The sequence below is a fragment of the Hyperolius riggenbachi genome, chromosome 1 (genome assembly GCF_040937935.1).
Source record: "Hyperolius riggenbachi isolate aHypRig1 chromosome 1, aHypRig1.pri, whole genome shotgun sequence".
NCBI classification, from domain to species: Eukaryota; Metazoa; Chordata; class Amphibia; order Anura; family Hyperoliidae; genus Hyperolius; species Hyperolius riggenbachi.
In genome coordinates this window covers 411,417,702-411,438,630 of record NC_090646.1, presented here as the reverse complement: position 1 = coordinate 411,438,630, position 20,929 = coordinate 411,417,702, and the positions used below count along the sequence as shown (strand labels likewise).

The window sequence follows — 20,929 nt, the reverse complement described above, 5'->3', positions numbered from 1 at the left end:
TGCCATGTTTTCTTCTATTACTACTAAGCAGATGGTTATGATATAGGAGTTAAACTCCATGAAACACTAACAAAGTGTCCTTGTAATTACTTTGCCTGTGCAACCAGCATTTGTAGTACATGAACAGACTCCTGGGTATATTCATTTTTAAGTAGTTCTCATCTTATATTTTTTTTGCATATTAAATGCAGTGTTATGGCGAGCACTAAAAACAGTGCTAAGTTTTTAATTTCATGCAATTAAAAGTTGTCAATACACTCAAATATTGCACTTTACAGAAATAAAGAGTGCGCATGTCTCTGCTAGCAAATGCTTTTTAGCATGCTGAATAAATTTGTCCATCTTTCTTGCTATGAAAAAAAAAAAACACCCCTCTACTCTGAGATTCTTGGCTGGACACCCCACTATCTTTGTAGTCCTGATTAGCTAGTCTTAATTTGCCCACCCTCACATTTGTTCAGCTGGAGGCTCTTCATGCCTCTATCACTGACATGAAAGTACATACGGGCCATCCAATCCCTAAAACTTTTTATTGCTTATTTAGGAAGTCTGCGGACTTATTGGTCTCATCCTTACTTCCATCTATAATTCAGTTTTGTAAGGTGGCAGTTTCCTGCCTCAGATGTTGTCCGCTAAAAAATACGGCGTGTGTACGCACCTTTAGCCCCATTTCAGTGCTTCACAATTAAGTTGTTTGCTAAAATATTGGCCTCTCGTTTGCCTCTATGGATTGGGTGTCTGGTCCAGGACAATCAAACTGGGTTTAGACCTTGTAGGTAAGGGTATGATAATGTACAGTAAGCTGTGAATTTCTTAGAAGATGCTGAATTGAAAAACACGATCACTAGTCACACAAAAAAACTCTCTGGTCGGAAGACTCAGAGCCACAGAGGAACTCACAATCTGTTTGAAGCCATGATCATTCATCTAAAGCTGTTCCCCAACCCCGTCCCCCTCAAGGCCCACCAACACTGCATGTTTTGTATAAATTCACAGAAGTAGTTTAAGTGAACTTCCAGACTAAAAATCTACTCAGCAGCACTGAAAAGGCTTGGCATTTCTTTAATAGTTTCACAGCATCAGAACTTTATTTTTCTTATCCAAGTCTCATTTTTGGCTGCACAGAAGCTAAGCTCCGCCCCATCAAAGAAAACTGCCTGGGCATTTTTCTCCTGATACTGTGCAAAGCATGATTGGATTTCTGATGTTGTTCTTGTTGCCTAGCAACTGGGAGGGGTGATCAGGACACCCGACAGTTAGAACTTTGTCTCATGCTCCCTGTCACCTCCTTTCAACCAAAAAGACGGCTGCCCTCATGAAATCGCAAACATTTGCCTGTTCTTTTAAAACACGGAGGGTAAGAGATTATATTACCTATTTATTTTAATTAACATAACTAATGTAACTTAATGATAGTATGTTTGTTTAGGCTGAAGTTCCTCTTTAATCAGCTGCAACACTAAAGGTGCGTACACGCGCACTACCGCAATGAATGACTGGTCCGTCGGACCCTCCCGCTGGGCAGGCGTTCTAGCGACAGTAGTGCATTTGTACAGTCTGTCAGGCAGACTGATAAGGCTGTTTCTGAACGTTTAGAAACAGCCTTATCAGTTTGCCGACAGCGCGTACACGTGTGCTACTGTCGGCTGAACGTCCGCCCAGCGTGAGGGTCCGGCGGACCTGGCGTTGCCGGCGGTAGTGCGTGTGTTCACACCCTAATTACTCCACCTGTAATTGTGTGTGGTTTCCTGCAAAACATGCACTGTTGGTGGGCCTTGAGGACAGGGTTGAGGAACACTGATCTAAAGACACTTTGATTGGCTCAGGAAACACATGTTCCTGTTCAACAATCACTGGCATGTAAATCCCACCATGAACAAACTGCAGGAGTGTGTGTGCGCACCTGCCATTGATTGACAGGGCGTGCCTGTACATCAAGGAGCAAATTAGACGTGTATATATGTCCAGTTTGCTTGAACAGGTTTGTTTTCAGGACGTAAGCATAGAGATTGGCCTCAATTCACTAAGCTTTATCGAACACTTTATCGAACGTTTGATAATTTACCTCATGAGTAAAATCTAATTTTGAATTCACTAAGGTGTTGTAGATGTATCGACAGGGCCGGATTTGTACTTTCCAGTGCCATAGGCCTGCTGTCACCAAGCGCCTCCCCCCCCCCCCCCCCCCCCCCCCCCAAAAAAAAAACATTTTGTCCACTCTGACTAGCAATCACTGTTTTGAATGGGCTTATTTCAGTTGTGCTTCTCTGCCCCCCATTCAACAAATAATTCCTGTAACTTGTGCTCCTGCCAAATGTGCACAGCAGCCGATAGTGTTCTGGGCATGCATACTTGAGAAATGATGCTGATGTATGACCGGTACTTGTCAAGAATGCATAACATTGTGCTGGCCTCGGTTGCTGTGCACATCTGGGCAGGAGCGGGAAATTACAGGGAGCGGGAGTGGTCAGAGCATTCGCTGCTTCTTTGTCCTCTGTGTGACTGGCTGCAGTCGGAGCCACAAACAGGTGGCAGGGAACTGCAATGGAGAGAAGCCCATCCAAAACAGAGAACAGGTAATTAGCAAACATCTTGTCAAGACCCACTTTGGATGTTCTGTTGTAATTAGAGTGGACCTGACCTCAGAACTTCCTCTCTGCTCTAAAAGATATGCAACAACATAACCTTAAATAAAAACATTTCTTTGTTACAGCTGATACAAATCCTGCAATAAATCTGCAGTGTCTACTTCGTGCTTTTATGGAAGCAGACATATTTTTAACATCCTGTGCTTTCAAATGAGCTTAGATGTTGTGGCAGTCAGGTGACACAGTATAGAGATCAAATTACAATTTGTGATTAGACACAGAGGAGGGGGAATTAGACAGGCTCTCTAAATACATACAGGGTGCATGTCTCAGTTTTCCTTCTGTGCTGTGCAAGAGTTCAGCTCCACTTTAAAGCATCTGAATGACATTTATTTACATTTGCTGAAAAATCTATGCATCTCTTTGAATGCTGAATGTACATATGGTGGTGTGCTCTAACATATTGACAGCATACAGGAACAAAGTCTGAAGAAGGCGTATTAGCAGAAAGCTTACTCTTTTTCTTTTAAGCCAATAAATGGTCCATCCTGATTCAAAACTTTCTGCTTTCGCTGATGGCTAAGATGGTACAATTCTCTACTGCTACAGGAAAGTAGAAGGATGCCAAACCATACACACTAGCATAGAGGTAGAAACAGCTCAGGTGTCCTTTAAAGTGACAGTTTAGAAATGAAAGGGAAGCAAACGGCATTTTTATTCCTGCAGTTTTCATAGATGGTAGGAGCTGAAGGACAGAAAATAAGTCAGGAAAGAGTTAACTGAAGCAGGGAAGAGTTCACTGCTAGCTAGGAAAAAAAAGAGAAACAGTCATAAATTAGGGTTAGATAAGAAAGCAATTAGCTGCTGGGGTCAGTGTCACAGCTGTAAAAGAGGTGAAGAAACTAGCAGAGCTCACTGATGTTTGTAAATGCCTGCATTAAAACTCAGCAGGACTTAGTTCTATCTGCTTTGTAATTGAAGTCTCTGGTATTTCTCACATCGATCTGTATGTCCATCATACAGAGGAATGGATTATCAGGTGATAGTTATGATTGATCCTGATTGTTATAACACATCAGGAAGTGAGAGAGAGATGCAGGGATTGGGGAACTGTGGAATTCCGCTATTAGTGCAGGGCTGCGGGACCAGAAGAGATGATTTACTTTGACCTCTTCTCCAAGTCATGCCGCCCTTTTTATCTTATTTTATCGCCGTGGCCTTTCTGGCCTTCCCAGAAATTCGGCCCTGTGTATCGAATGTTTTATTGATAAAATGATCAATAAATCTATAACACTGTAGTGAATTCAAAATTAGATTTCACTCATGAGGTAAATTATCAAACGTTCGCTAAAGTGTTCGATAAAGCTTAGTGAACTGAGGCCATAGTGTATTATCTTGGATAACATAAACTGTATGAATAAAGGTACATATACATGCATCATTAGTGTCTCCCATCAAGAAATAAGCACTGTACAGAGCCATGTGGAAGGGTTGGGGGGGGGGGGGGGGGCGGAAGTGTAGATTGGAGCAGCTTCTGGGGGTGGGGATAGTAGGGAAATGACGTACTTTGAGATCACCATTGTTTAAAGATCAATCATGCTGGATCTTTAAATGAGACCAGGGACACCTGCACACATGCATCTAGATTCTCAGCCAAGGCGGCGACAAATAGCCCCGTTGGCAGAGTTCCATCGAGTATGCAAATGAGCCATGAATTAACTCCAATAAGACACCAAAGCTGGATGCAGATCATGGATGAGTGCGCTCTGATTGTACCTTACTGCTTCCTGTAAGTGGAGGCCACTTTAACTTGCAAAATTAACCTGACTCAAGAAAACCGCATATAAAATGATGCTTTTTTTTCTTCTCTATGATCGTAATAGTAGCTCATACTAATCTCACTTGCTTCTATAGGTATGAGTTAAGTGAAAAGATGATGTCTGCATGCAATGTGCTGAAAGAAGCTGTTGATGACCCAAAAGCTTTGGCAAACAAGGATGTGGTAAGTACATAAAAAGATGTATATGTGTATTTATATATAATTTCCTGGAGTTTTGCAGGAAATTATGCACTTACTGGAATAGCTAATTGCACTGGGCTTAAAGAGGAACTCCAGTGAAAATAATGTAATAAAAAAGTGCTTCATTTTTACAATAATTATGTATAAATGATTTAGTCAGTGTTTGCACATTGTAAAATCTTTTAAATCCCTTATTTATATTCTGACATTTATCAAATTGTGACATTTTTACTGTGATGTAGCTGCTGCTTGCTTTTTTGGTAGTTGGAAACAGCTGTAAACAGCTATTTCCCACTATGAAATGAGGTTCACAAACAGGAAAATGGCCCTCAGTCTCCTGTGGGAGGGGCTTCACCACAATATCAGTCATACAGCGCCCCCTGATGGTCTGTTTGTGAAAAGGAATAGATTTCTCATGTAAAAGAGGGTATCAGCTACTGATTAGGATGAAGTTTAATTCTTGGTCTCGGTTTCTCTTTAAAATCATCTTTCAGCAAAATTGTGAAACATTCTTTATAGACTTTCTGCTGTCACAGAGGACTTAAAGGGAACCTAAACTGAGAAGGATATGGATGTTTCCTTTTAAACAATACCAGTTGCCTGACTCTCCTACTGATCTCTTTAGCTGCAGTAGTGGCTGAATCACAGACCTGAAAGCATGCAGCTAATCCAGTCTGACTTCAGTCAGAGCATCTGATCTGCATGCTTGTTCAGGGGCTGTGGCTTAAAGTATTAGAGGCAGAGGATCAGCAAGACTGCCAGGCAACTGGTATTATTTTAAAAGGAAAAATCCATATCCTTCTCAGATTTAGGTTCCCTTTAACTACTGTCTCCACCCCCCTTCCCATGTGACTGTGGCTTGGTTTTACACTGCTATACAGATCAGACAATGATGTCACCAAGTGCCGGGCGGGAATGTGACTAGGGGCAAGCAGGGCCAGTGGTCCAACCAAAAAGCAATACTTTCTTTGGCTCTACAGCCTTGTTAGTGAGAACAGCCCATGCTGAAAGGTTGGTAGACCCGCTACAGGATTATAGGAAAGAAGAATTTCACCAAAAGGTGTACCATAGCCATGGTGCTTTGATCAGCTGAAATAGTCTGTAGATATCATCATTTTGACCAGCTACCTACTTCCTGAATGAAAGCTCTATAGTTATCCGAATGAGATATCATTCTTGTCAGACCATTTGAAATGCATTCCTTAACCACTTGCCGACCGCACACTCATAACGTGCGTCGGCAAAGTGGCAGCTGCAGGACCAGCGACGCAGTACTGCGTCGCCAGCTGCAGCCTAATTAATCAGGAAGCAGCCGCTCGTACGAGCGGCTGCTTCCTGTCAAATCACGGCGGGGGGCTCCGTGAATAGCCTGCGGCGATGGCGGCTCGCAGGCTAGATGTAAACACAAGCGGAAATAATCCGCTTTGTTTACATTTGTACGGCGCTGCTACGCAGCAGCGCCGTAAGGCAGATCGGCGATCCCCGGCCAATCAGCGGCCGGGGATCGCCGCCATGTGACAGACCACATCCTGTCACTGGCTGCACAGGACGGATAGCGTCCTGTGCAGCCCGGAACACCAGGGGGAGGCAGCAGGTAGGAGAGGGAGGGGGAATTTCGCCGCGGAGGGGGGCTTTGAGGTGCCCCCCCCCCCCGCCACCCACAGCAGGCAGGAGAGATCAGACCCCCCCAGCACATCATCCCCATAGGGGGGAAAAAAGGGGGGCAATCTGATCTCCCTGCCTGCACCCTGATCTGTGCTGGGGGCTGCAGAGCCCACCCAGCACAGATCAATCAAACCAGCGCTGGTCCTTAAGGGGGGGTAAAGGGTGGGTCATCAAGTGGTTAAAGCAGGATTTTCACCCAAAAAATCTAATTTCAACAGCAACTGGTCTGAGTGTATTAAATGATAAAGATGCTAATCCTGCATTCAAAACTTTCAAAACCTTTTCTGCGGTTATGGTTTGGAGTTATCACATACCTTAGGAGCACTGGCCCTTTAATAGCCATTGCCAAACAGTTGCATGCTGGGGGTTATTTTTATCTATAAATATTTTCCTCCTCTTCCCTTTATTTCCCTGCCTAGCTGAAACATGATCTCTGCTCACTTAAGTTTGCAAGCAAGGTTGAGGTGACTCAGTGATTGGAGGAGAAAAGAAAAAACAGTTAAGGGAAGAAATTACATCACTATTTAGCCTCAAACTGTGGGCAAAAGACATGGTTCCCACCAGGAACAGAATTCTCTTCATTTACTATAAAACATTCACTGAAATCAAAACATGGACAGTACAATACATGTGTTATGGAAGTAGATCAAGTATTTATCTGCTTATGTTTTTTTCCCTGGCATAATATGGCTAATCCTCCTGCTTTAAAGCGTATCCGAGATGAAAAAGTAACTATAACAAGTTACTTGTCTATATATCTTATCTAAAGTTTAGATAGTTTACACAGCAAATCTAGCTGCAAACATCTTAAAAAGTTTATGAATATTTATTGCTGTGATACAATGAGGGCAGCCATGTTCTGTTTGTCACACTAGACTGAGGCAAGCTTATAGCATCTCCAGCCCTCAGCTCAATCCCCTCTCCTCCTCCCTCCTCCCCTCTGCCTCTGAAATCTTTGTCTAGTAACCTCCTGCCCAGACTGAGCTCCCACAAGCCCTTGCTACCTGGGACTGAGTGCCAAGGCTCTCTGAAAAGCTGTGGGTGAGGCTTGTTTAGTTTATAGGGAATTAGAGTATTAAAACAAAACAAAAAAAGTATTTGGCTTGAGGAATGCCCTATAAACTATATGAAAGGAACACAATTATGTAATGAATAAAAGTTTATCTCTGATCCACTTTAATGGCAAGCAATCGAGAAGTGTTGTATAACCACCAGGCTGTTGAGTCCGAGTCGAGGAGTTGGAGCAATCTTGGATACCTGGAGTTGGAGGTTTCATAAACTGAGGAGCTGGATTATTTTTGTACCAACTTCACAGCAGGAGCCTACCTGGCTGTGAACCGAGAGGCCTCATTCACCACTGCATTGGCATACAGCTGGCCAAGATCTGTTGGATAAAATATGCATGCTCTGTTTCAGCAGTTATTCCTTTGCTGTGTTTGTGGGCTTGTCTTCAAATGGTAGGCAGGTGATGTAGTTGCCTGATATTTGGAGACTGGAGGTTCAGCTTCTGTGGCTACCTTATCAGTGCTCCTCTAGTTGCCTAAGGACAGCAGAGGTGAGTTGCTCAGTCACGCACAGTATTGCTGGCCTCAGGGGCTCACACTGGCTGGTTAAACTATGATCAGGAATGCTAGGCTTGGCTAAGTGTAACAGTGACAGAACCTTTGTTGTACCCTGAATAGATTTTACCTGATCACTTACTTACCTGATTTATCACTATGTGCTATTTAATTGGAAACACTAACATATTGACAGAGGCTGTGCTTGAACACGATACAAAATGAATGGTTCCGGGTATCGAGTCAGAAGTCTGCTATCCCTGCCATGGTGGAAGACTACATTGCTGCATTTACTGAGCTCTCCCCATCTGTACTGCGTTATATCATCAACATGGCTGATGGCAATGGAAACACAGCCCTTCATTACAGCGTCTCCCATTCCAACTTTGAGATTGTCAAACTTCTGCTGGATGCAGGTTAGTGCATGATAATTTACAGCTTGTATTGGTTGTGCTGTGATGATAAAGTGGTCTAATACTGCTCTGCACACAGACTACACTAAGCAACATGCATAGCTTCCCACAGGGCCTGGTAAATGCTTTGCCTTTGTACAGGGCTAGTTTAAAGGGCAAACTTAAGTGGGGGGGGGGGGGGGGGGGGGGGGGGGGGCTTACTCCCCACCGCCGATGGTGAACGCCCTGATCTGATCGAATTTTCTGTTTTTATTTGATAAAAGAAGATTGGAAGTGTTGGATTTTTCTGATCAATTTATATGAAAATTGAATGGTGTAGGGTAGATTTATAATCTCTTTATGTAGCTCTGTTGGTGGGCAGAAAAAGGGGAGTGGGGGGGATTACTTGTTTGCTGAGTTGTACGGCCCTGCAGCGAGCCCTTACATCTGCAGTGGCCTAATTGGTAAAAAATAGTCTGGTCACTGGGGGGGGGGGGGGGGGTGTATTAAAGCCTGTGGTCCTCAAGTAGTTAAAGGACATCCGAGGTGATATGTGACTTGATGAGATAGACATATGTATGTACAGTGCCAAGTACACAAATAATTATCCTGTGTTCCTTTTTTCTTTCTCTGCCTGAAAGAATTAAAAAACAGGTATGCAAGTGACAGTTTCTGTCTGGGGCGGAACTGGGTCGGACTATAGCGTAACCCTCAGTGATAAGGAATTGCAGCCATAAAACCCTTTTTTGGTAGTAAATGGCTTCTGAGAGCAGGAAAGCGATAAAAGGGGTCAATAGTTCATAGATTTTAGCTCTGGCATACTTCAATGAATGTGTCATTGAGAAAAAGTCATGAAACAGTAAAAACTTAAAAAGTAGATTTAAATATAAAACAAACAAAAATTTGCTTTCCTAAAACAGAAAGAATTTGCGATAATTCAGGTTAGAGTGAGCTCGAGATGTCTCCCAGAGCACCACTGCTGAATATATGCAAATTAACCATTGTACCCTTAGAAGCTAAACACACCTCCAGAACCGCTGGAATGCAATGATGTGTCAGCTTGTTAAATTGTACAGAGCCATAATAATCCAACATGCATACAGACTGTTTCGGATTGTTTGATCCTCATCAGTGCATGGCATGGATTAATTTGGCTCTATGGAGTAGGGCTTGTAAACCCGAGAGGTACAGACTAACCAGCAAGCTCATGGTGACCCAGAACTCATTGGAGTGTGTAAGGGACTACAATGGTCCTAAAAGCCCCCTTAAATATAAAACAAAACTGTGCAATAACCAGAAAAGTTATATTTAGAAGGAGGAGGATAAATACAATTGTTTATCTCATTAGTTTATTTTCACCTTGGGTGTCCTTTAAACACTTAAAGACAAGCAGGTGCATTAAATGTCCTGCTAGAGCCTCTTTACAGCTCCAGGATGTTTTTATAAGTTAAACAGCGCTGCTGCCGCTGTGCATGTGCGCGCTACCGCGCGCGTGCCTGTGAGATCAGTAAAACAAAAAACACAACATAGAAGAAATACACCTTTATTTCTAAATAATATATTGTCACCATACTTTATTTCCTTTTAAGCAATACCAGTTGCCTTACTATCCTGCTGATCCTCTGCCTCTAATACTTTTAGCCATAGACCCTGAACAAGCATGCAGCACATCAGGTGTTTCTGAAATTGTCATATCTGACAAGATTAGCTGCATGCTTGTTTCTGATGTTATTCATACAAACTGTAGCCAAATAGGTCAGCAGGGCTGCCAGGCAACCGGTATTGTTTAAAAGGAAATAAATATGGCAGCCTCCATATCCCTCTCACTACAGTTATCTTTTAACTGATCCTAAACGCAACAGGTTGCTCCCAGGATTGCTTACTGTCGCACTTCCGTGTCCTTCTGCATGGGTGAAAAATGCTTGCTGTACATGAGAAAATGCTTTTCTGCACGCTTTTAAGCAATTGAAGAACACCACTGTAAATAACAGCAAAGTTCCCCTGCCAGCTTCCTATTGGTACTTTAAAGAAAACCAGAGAGAAATAGTATTAAAAGATTTATACCCTCCCACGCGCCTTCCTCACCCTTCTCTCTTGCCATTACTAAGTCCCGTAACTTTGGCCAGCCGAGGCCAGTCTGTGCAAGCGCAGTGCGCTCTCTGCGCCTTGCGCAGACTGGCTTCGACTAGCTGAAGTTACGGGACCCGGTACCGGCGATAGAGAAGACTGGGGACGGTGGCGTGGGAACGATCCGTGCGGATTTCCCTCTGGTACACTTTAAGCTCACCTGACATTGGTAGCGTCTTGTGACCCAGTGTACCAATGAGAGCTTGGGAGAGTATCCTGTCCAGTCCTAGTAAAGGTATGAACAGATATGTCCAGTCACTATATAAAGATATTCTTGTAAGAAAGTGTCTTGCAGTACTAGCAATGTGTCCTTCCATCTCTGTAAAAGTATGGCAGCATTTATTAACATTAAATCTGTCCCTTGCCCTTCAGTGATCTGTGACCCGTAAGCATGCATGGATGTAGACAGCATTGTTAGGTCAGTCATGGGCACTCAGTTTGTAATGCTAAATAACACTGTGATTATCCGAAATAGCATATTCCTTATATGACTGGCCACATCATCATAACTAACAGACCTCCTAACCAAGCTTGTGGGCATCATTTTCCTTACATTTTTTGTAAATGGTACTGTACTCACCCAGGGAAGTAAAATGTCCTTTTATGGCAGCCCAGTTGGTCTCTTGGTAATCTCAAATAAAATAGAAAAACAGAATTCTAACATTGTGATTGTTGTCGTTATTTGTAAAGAATGTAACCGCATACCTCTGTGACTGGCTCTGGCACACTTAAGAGCAGCAACATTGTACTTATTAGGGGCCAACTCTCCTGGCCAGAGAAAGCTGGCTGAGTTACCCTACCATTTCCTCTTCTAATATCTTCATTCCATAACTGAATGGTCTCTTTTCCTTTTCAGATGTTTGTAATGTAGATCACCAGAACAAGGCTGGCTACACTCCCATCATGCTCGCTGCCTTGGCAGCTGTAGAAGCAGCCAAAGATATGCGTGTGGTAGAGGAGCTCTTCAGCTGTGGAGATGTTAATGCCAAAGCCAGTCAGGTACCCTGTATTTTATTTTCATAGCTGAGGTGCCTAAGAAGGCTGACAGTTTATTGATTTGCAATTAACTGTGCACTGGCACCTGGTATTAAATAAGCACACATCTATATTCTGTGGCATGTATACTTCACATAGAGAAGACTCTTCTTGGTTTTGGTGAAGAAAGTATTAGGCCTCTTGCACACTGCGTTGCCTTGCACATGGTGTATCCAAATCGCTGCAACGCCAACGCAAAGGCTGCAGTGCGTTAGCGTGCGATCCGTGTCTATTGCACGGATTTGCTGCAATGCAAGTCAATGGGCGACGCAGCAAGTGTACATAACGGGAGCACGGTAAGATGCAGCATGCATGTGCGGACCGATGGGATCCAGTGATGTTCTTCCTGCCCAGCAGGGAGGACGGCATTAGCTGGGGGGTGGTGCTAAGCATATGAAGGTTGACTTCTGTGGTGCTTGTACTGCATTGCACCGCTACTATTAGGTCAGCCACCGGCTTTAGACATATATATAGTATTGTATAGCAGAGTTGTCGATACAGATGAACTTCATTTTCCCAAAAGACTGCAGTGCTGGGCAGCACGGTGGCGTAGTGGTTAGCTCTCTCGCCTTGCAGCGCTGGGTCCCTGGTTCGAATCCCAGCCAGGGCACTATCTGCAAAGAGTTTGTATGTTCTCTCCGTGTCTGTGTGGGTTTCCTCCGGGCACTCCGGTTTCCTCCCACATTCCAAAAAAACATACGGATAAGTTAATTGGCTCCCCCTAAAAATTGGCCCTAGACAACAGTACTTACACTAAATAATATAGACATATGGCAATGGTAGGGATTAGACTGTGAGCTCCTTTGAGGGACAGTTAGTGACAAGATATATATGTATACACTGTACAGCGCTGCGTAATATGTCGGCGCTATATAAATACTAAATAATAATAATAGTATCTTTTGTCACTCCATTTGTGCTTCTCATACATCCATAAACTTCATACTTTAGTCTAGAACCTGAGTTTCAAGACACACAAGGGAAAACAATCTTGATCACTACCACTACAGCACCAAAAAAGAGCTCAAGGGGCCCATACACTGGTCAATTTCAGCCATTAATCGATCAATCGATTCTTTAGAAGCAATCAGAAATCGATTCTATCAAATCTATTGATCGATTTATGGCCAATTTCGATCAATTTGGTCTATCTGACAGGATGGAAAATCTAGGTCGATGTGCTGCTGGCAGCAGATCGATTGCCCATAGAGTTCCATTGGATCTAATGGTTCAATAATGCATCTAGATCGATTTCTAATAGATTTCATTCTGAAATCTATTGGAAATCTGTCCCTAGTGTGTGGCACACATCAGATTCCTGTCAGATTGGACTTGACAGGCATCTGACAGAAATCTATCTGATGGTTGAATCTGCTGCAAATTTATAAGTGTATGGCCACCTTAAGGCAGCAACTGAAGAAAGGTCCACATGTGGGCTGTGCTGGTATGTGGGCAAAAGAGCTACAGCCATGGCAAAACCTAAACAGTGAAGGGTAGCTATGCTCATCCCGCTAGAACCTAAATACAGGAAAAACAGATGCCAAGGGTTTTGGTCAACCATCATCCAAACAATCATTAACCCTATGCATTCATACTGCAGCTCTATTGCCCCTATGCCGCCGGCGCAGTACAGTTGTTTAATGGTGTGAGTGAGATACTGAATTTGAGAATTCCTTTCATCCAGGCAAATAATATGTTTAGGAAATCTGGGAAGCAGGAAGAGTCAATGGCATCAGTTTGTAAAGCTTGTGCACAATGCAATGAAGAAGGGACTGCTTTCTCTGCTTGCTTGCATGTCATCTAACTTTATTAGAAAGACCGTGTAAAGGCTGGTACACACCATGCAATTTTACCACAGATTGTGTTTTTGATTGAGAAGAAGTTAGGCTTTCAGATTTGGCATCAACTGCATTTAAAAGAAAGCTAGTATACACATGTATGCAGTTTATTCAAAATTCCTGATCGTTTTTCCAAATCAGTATAAGGCCTTGTTCACACCATACTTCCAGTTCTTTTTTTTTTTTATTGGATATAGAATCTGATCAGGTAAAAACAATATACAGTAAACTGACTGCCATCCACAAATTCCAAGTCCAAAATCGTTCCCTAGTTCGATCAGAAGCAACTCAGACATGCTGGAATATATTGATCGAAATACTGGCTATCCTTCCGTGTGTATGTATAAAGCCTTGTTCACATTGGGTGCGTTGAGAAACGTGTAAAAGCACATGATATAAAATGCATGCGTTTGTGCGCGTTTCAGTGCGTTGCGGTGTGCTTTCTTTAAGCAAGTTTTGCTTATTGTAGCAGTTGTCAAAGTTTTTTGTTTTCATCTGAAAATGTATTTTTTTTTTCAATAAGGGATAAAAAACGCATGCGCTTGTATGCGTTTCTTTTTGCAAAAAATCACACCCATTCACTTGCATTGATGTGGGCTTTACAGCTCAACGCACAGAAATGCATGCAACACTGTTTTTCTAACGCATCTCAGCGCAGCGCATACATGTGAACAAGGCACATTTAATTACACAGGAAAATCAATACCTTGCAGAACACACAGCGCAATGCGCTCTGAAAAGCACAAAGACACGGCCCTTATGTGAACGAGGCCTTAATCGAAATTGGATCGATAAGACATACGCACGAAAGGATAGCCAGTATTTCGATCAATATTTTCCAGCATGTCCGAGTTGCTTCTGATCGAGCTAGGGAACGATTTTGGACTTGGAATTGGTGGATGGCAGTCAGTTTACTGTATATTGTTTTTACCTGATCAGATTCTATGTCCAATCAAAAAAACGAATCGGAAGTATGGTGTGTGCCAGCCTATAAAAGAAAGCATTCATCTAATGAGATGAAAACTGATGAGAATAAATATATGTTCTGTCACCTTGCAGTCTGCTCTGTGCATTGCTGTAGGATTCTGTTCCTCACATCTGTAGTGATATTGTCTGTTGCTGCTACTTGGGCCTCTGCTCATTTTGCTGTTCTATTTCCAGGCTGGCCAGACAGCTTTGATGTTGGCAGTGAGTCATGGGAGGATAGACATGGTCAGAGCGCTCCTGGCCTGTGGCGCAGATGTGAATATACAAGATGATGAAGGCTCCACAGCACTGATGTGTGCAAGTGAACATGGACATGTGGAGATTGTGAAGCTGCTTTTGGCTCAGCCTGGCTGCAATGCTGCCCTTGAAGACAATGTAAGTTAATTACCGTTAGCTAGCTTCTCAAAATAACAATGTTACAGAGTACCCAGACAGCTCATGGGAGTTCACAACCACTAGTATATTCTAAGGAGCCCAAAGCAACCAATAAGACCTATTACAGAAAAAAAATGCTAAATATGAATTTGACTTCTTCAAAACAGAAGGTATATGCAATTAATAAGAGCAAGAAAGATCTCCCATGATGCATCACTGCTAAATATGCAAATAATCCCTTTGCGACCCTGAAAGCTAGAGACCCATCTAGGACCGTTGGATTGCACAGTGTGCCTATATGGCCTATTCATTTTACAGAGCCATACTAATCCTCTTACTTTATGCACTTTATAGCTGAATGAATTCCCTATACTGAGGAAAAACAGATGCTACCATTTAAAATGTCTCTTCACAATAATAAGGATTAGACTGGAATGCCCTAATGGATAGTAAGTATAGCAATCCGTGCTTAAATAAGTGTTGGAGCGCTGTTCTGTCGCCATCCCTTGCCTTGCTAAATCATTCTGTTTGTGTGACTTGCAGGGATATAAAGAGATGATTTGCAGCAGTGCATCATGGGAGATCTGAGAGAAGGCTGAAATATTGCAAATACCTTTTTGTTTTTAGGAGGCAAATTTTTATTTAGCATAGCTTTTCTTTATTGATTTATTTTTGGTCCCTTTAAGCCCCTTATAATATCCTAGTGGTTCTAGGTCACTATGAGCTGTCAGGGTATTCTGTCGTACCTCATCTTATGAGGTTTCTGACTTGGGCTGTGGTGTTTCTGGATCACTTTTATATGTAGTTGCATGATTGAGTTTTGACTTGCATTTGGATTTCGGCCGCTGTGCATTATAGGTAGGTTTTGCTGCTGAAGTGTCCCAGCATTGCTCTGGGTCCTGCTCTCTTCATACCAGCGTTTAAGAGTGGGGCCCAGAGCAAGGCTGAAGGATGTGGGCCACAGAGGGTAGCTGGGGGAACGCATGACAGGCAGTGGATGAAGATACAATCTGTGACTGGTGAGCAGGAGAGGTGACATTACACAACTTTCCTACTTGTGAAATGTCTGTTTTTTGTTTATTCTGTTACACAATATTTGTGGCCTTGAGTTGCCCTGTCCCAGTTATTTCCAACATGTCCGATGTGCTTTCCGATCGACTTCTGAGCATTTTTCAATAGATTTCCATTCACTTTGATAGGAAATCGATCGGAAATTGCTTGGAGATCGATCGGAAAGCGGATCGGACATTTTGGAAATAATCGATCTGACAGTAAATCGCCCAGAAAATCTCTTATAGTGTGTACCCAGCATTAGGGTTGTGCTCACCACCTAAATCCTGTGAACTCACGTATGTGGGCATATGGTTTTTACTGTAATGCAGGGATGCTGGGAAATGTAACCTGGAACCTATTGTTCTGGCTACTTTGTGTGTCACATGGCCACATCTAATTTGCTTACCTACTAGCTGAATCCAAAGAGAGGAGGAAAAAGGAAGCCAGACAATTTGTATTACAGTCGGCCCATGTAACAAAATATTCTTACCACTATTTTGGGGGTTTTGTTTGCACTGTTTTGAAACTCACACCAACAGTGGCGTAGCTATGGGCCCCGATGCAAGTTTTACATTGGGGCCTCCCCAAGCACTCTATACATAACAATTTATATGGTGCACCAAAGCCTGCCAATGGCAACTACAGTGTCAGAGGTGCAAGAAGGGGAAGGGGAGCAGTTTGTTCATAATTACCACTATTCAAAGTATCTATAGAAGTGATTATTATGAGCACAGGAACAATAGAGCTAATACTGCAGTTGAGGGAAGGCCCCTTTGTCCCAAGGGCCCTGATGCGGTCGCAGCCTCTGCAACCCCTGTTGCTACGCCCCTACGCACCAACCTGATTGCTCTTAGAAATTGTCCCTTTCAGTTTTGAGTTTTGGTTGGGCTTCACTGTTACTGCACTCATTTGACACCTAGAAGTGACCACACACACACACACACACACACACACACACACACACACACACACACACACACACACACACACACACACACACACACACACACACACACACACACACACACACACACACACACACACACACACACACACACACACACACACACACACACACACACACACACACACACACACACACACACACACACACACACACACACACACACACACACACACACACACACACCATTATTCTTTCTGCTAATCAGATGATGAGCTGCAGTCTCACCTCCTCCCATGAGGAGCATGAGCCGAGCACGACTTAATGATGTGAACATGGTTTCAATGATTGGAGTATAAAACTGCCCCATGTGACGTCAATTTAGGATGTGACACTTTCTATAATGTATATTGTGTAGAATATATCATATTTTTAGGAGTTTACATTGTATTTTACTACATTGATATCTTTGCTGTTTTTTGTTGTAGGACAGTAGCTCAGCCTTGTCGATTGCTTTGGATGCTGGCCATAAGGATATCGCTGTCCTCCTTTATGCTCATGTCAATTTTTCTAAACCACAATCTCCAGTAAGTACAGCTGATTGACTCAGTACTGAATGTTGTAGAATCTGATGCTTGTGTTACATTTACTCTCCTCTAATGTTGTAATGTACCTCATCTTCTTGCATGTTCAATTCTGTAATTATTTCTTCCCTTTAGCTTGTCAAATGTTGAAGTGGGTAGATTTTTTTTTTTTTGTTCAGTACTCAAGATTACAACTCTAATGGAGGATCAGTACAAGCTATGCAGCCTATTACACACTGTAAAAGACTTTTGTTGGCATGTTATAATACTTGGGGGCGGTGGGCTCGCTTCAACTCTCATTCTGCACCAGGCCCGGATTTGCATCACAGGAGCCTATAGGCACAGATGTCTTGGCACGCTAGACTTCGCCCTCTACGAACCCTAAAAAACACCCACAGAACTGGACCACAAGTGTGCTGGCTGGCCCAGCTGTCACTCCTCTCTTGGCTGTAATAGGTAGCTACAGGTGTGCCTTAGTATTAGGTAGCAAAAGCTATCCTCAGTATTAAGTAGCTAGAGGTGCCCCTAAGTATTCTATAGCTAGAGGTGCCACTGACTGAAGGGAAATCTGGTCAGTGGAATACCGAGACCCAGATAAGTAACCTCTCATTTACGCTCTGTTCGGGACTCTGCATGGGTAAGGCAGAGGGACTGGGCTCCCAAAGAGGGACAGTCCCTCCAAAAAAGGGACAGTTGGGAGCTATGCTGTTTCCCCATGAAATGGAGCTGAAGTTACTTGGACAAGCATAGGAGATGTTATATGGGTGCACTCATTAGGGGTCAGCCTTTGTCTGCATGATGCACATCACTGGGTTGTGGATGGCTGCTGTCTAGAGGCAAAACTATTTTGAACTATTCATATTTTTACATTTGTATAAACAATCCTTTCATTTTTGTTTTCTACAGGGCACACCCAGACTAGCCAAGAAGCTTCCACCCAGTCCCACACAGAGAGGACCATTTGAGAATTAACATGTCTGCCATGTGTGATGTGCTGCTACCTGTTACTGTGTCTGACAGACAGATGCTGAATGTACCTGGGCATGTGCCTGGCCACACTGGCAGGCTGAAGCTATATCTGCATGCTGATGTCCTCTGATGACTGGAGCCGCATGCAGGGCACAGGCACTCTCGCCATTACAGGCTGCTGGTATAGTGAGAGAACTCTTTCATGTAGGAGGATGCTGGATGACAGAAGGAATCCAAGGACTCACACTTTCTACAGATTACATAAGAGAAGCCTCCAGTGTTAGAAAGTGCCATAGCACCTCAGCCATCGTTACTGGTGATCTATTTATATATGGTCCGTCACTCTGCTCCTTGGTCTCCATTCCGAACTGATTGACTGTCCTCAAGACATCTAGCCAGGCACAGCTATTGGGCTGCTGGTAATGGAGTTCGGTTGTATCCCTCAGTAGATCTGAACGGACTTGTCCTCCGGACTTCTATGTATTATGTAACTTTTATATTCAAGAAAGGAAAAAAGCTTGTCAACAAAATGTTGAAAAGTTCAGTATTTGCTGCATATTTTTTAATCTGTAAAAAAGAAAAAAATGTATATGGCTTAAGCCATACGCTGAGTATATATAAATATATTTTTAAAAAGGTCTAGTTCTATGTATTAATATCATTATGGTTATTAAAATCAAAAGTTTAGGTTATTAAGTATGAATGTCTCCTGATACATAAAATAAGCTGTTCGCCTGTCCGTATTTATATAATAGCTTGTCTTATTTCTTTTAGATCTCTGTGTTTAAGTGTTTGAAGTGCCTTAAACTCTTGCCATATTTTCTCAATAAACTTCCACCATGCGGATCTTATTTCTGCCACATGAATTCTTGCTGTACTGTGGGATGTGAATGTGACGCAGTGTGTGGTGTGTCCATTACTGGGAGAAAGAACACTGCTTTGGGCTTTGTTGGCTGCTAGGGATGGTCAGTGAGATGCAAATAGTTCCAAGTTGATGCAGGATTATGCAGATTCTGTATGTAGCTTAAAGGGACTCCGAGCTCAAGTAAAAAAAGAAAGTTGTACTCACCCGGGGCTTTTTCCAGCCCAGTGCTGGTCGGGAGGTCCCACGACAGCGTCCTGGCTCCTCTCCTAGTCCCCGCTCCGGAATGGCTGACCGGCCGCAGCCCGGGCGACACTCTGCTGAGTGTCGGGCTGTTCCTTCCGCGTATGACGCGGCTGACGTCACACGCCGGCCGCCTCGCGTCATCACGGCGGCTGGCGTGGCAGTACGGCGCGTGCGCGCTTTAATCGTGGGACCTCCCGACCAGCACTGGGCTGGAAAAAGCCCCGGGTGAGTACAACTTTCTTTTTTTACTTGAGCTCGGAGTCCCTTTAACCATTTAATGACAAGCTGACTTATAAAAACGTCCTGCTAGAGCCTCTTAATGGCTCCAAGAAGTTTTTATAAGTCAGACAGTGCTGCTGCCGCTGTGCACGTGAAAATAGTGGAAAAAAAATAACACCAAAGAAAAAATACACCTTTATTTCCAAATACTATATTGTCACCATACTTTGTACTAGGAACATAATTAAAATGTGATAACCAGAACAAATGGGCAGATAAAATGTGTGGATTTTATGTACAGTAGCAGTGTTTATATTAAAAGTATAGGGGATGAAATTGGAGAAATGGTGTATTTTTTTCATTTTTTTCCTTGTTTTTCCCTTTAAGATGCATAGGAAATAAAGTAATTACTGGAAACAAATATCAACCCCAAAAAGCACAATTGGTGGTGAAAAAGACAAGATATAGATAATTTCATTGTGATCAGTAGTGATTAAGCTATTGGCAAATGAAAGGGATGAGCACTGAAAGGTGAAAATCGCTCTTGTCAGTTAGGGTAAAAATCCCTTTGGGGTGAAGTAGTTAAAAAATGGATTAGTCGGAATCTGGCCATCATGGAATGTGATTAATAAATTTCCAAGCTGTATACATTTGCATACAGAATTGAAATCATACTGCATCAACTCCGAATGTTTGCATCTCATTGACCAGCTGTATTTGCAGCTGCATGTCCCTCACAATCGCATTATCATCTATGTATTATGCTGTACTTGTGATACCTCAGCCAGCTGTAACTTCACACCTACAAGGTTGCTATTTAACCACTTGCCGACCGCGCACTCATAACGCGCGTCGGCAAAGTGGCAGCTGCAGGACCAGCGACGCAGTATTGCGTCGCCAGCTGCAGGCTAATTAATCAGGAAGCAGCCGCTCGTGCGAGCGGCTGCTTCCTGTCAATTCACGGCGGGGGGCTCCGTGAATAGCCTGCGGGCCGCTGATGGTGGCTCGCAGGCTAAATGTAAACACGAACCGAAATAATCCGCTTTGTTTACATTCGTACGGCGCTGCTGCGCAGCAGCGCCGTAAGGCAGATCGGCGATCCCCGGCCAATCAGCAGCCGGGGATCGCCGCCATGTGACAGGGGACGTCCCGTCACTGGCTGCACAGGACGGATAGCGTCCTGTGCAGCCCGGATCTCCAGGGGGGGCCAGGTAGGAGAGGGAGGGGGAGGATTTCGCCGCGGAGGGGGGCTTTGAGGTGCCCCCCCCCGCAACACCCGCAGGCAGGAGCGATCAGACCCCCCCAGCACATCATCCCCCTAGTGGGGAAAAAAGGGGGGCGATCTGGTCGCTCTGCCTGCACGCTGATCTGTGCTGGGGGCTGCAGAGCCCACCCAGCACAGATCAGCTACAGCAGCGCTGGTCGTTAAGGGGGGGTAAAGGGTGGGTCCTCAAGTGGTTAATCAACACCCACACAGAGAAATTATGACCTATTGAACTTTTCATC

General features: G+C 43.6%; 1 protein-coding gene across 5 annotated transcripts in view; it reads left to right on the top strand.

Moving 5' to 3' along the window:
• Window positions 1-18,962, top strand: part of KANK1 (KN motif and ankyrin repeat domains 1) — a 233,116-nt gene extending 214,154 nt beyond the window's left edge. For all 5 annotated transcript variants that reach the window (XM_068235912.1, XM_068235903.1, XM_068235919.1 and 2 more), the window contains exons 7-12: window positions 4,503-4,590; window positions 8,029-8,248; window positions 11,208-11,350; window positions 14,386-14,586; window positions 17,032-17,130; window positions 18,034-18,962. In XM_068235912.1, the coding sequence (XP_068092013.1) occupies window positions 4,503-4,590; window positions 8,029-8,248; window positions 11,208-11,350; window positions 14,386-14,586; window positions 17,032-17,130; window positions 18,034-18,099 (817 nt within the window). In that variant the 3' untranslated portion in view covers window positions 18,100-18,962. The remainder of the gene's footprint in view (window positions 1-4,502; window positions 4,591-8,028; window positions 8,249-11,207; window positions 11,351-14,385; window positions 14,587-17,031; window positions 17,131-18,033) is intronic.
• Window positions 18,963-20,929: the final 1,967 nt, after the last annotated feature.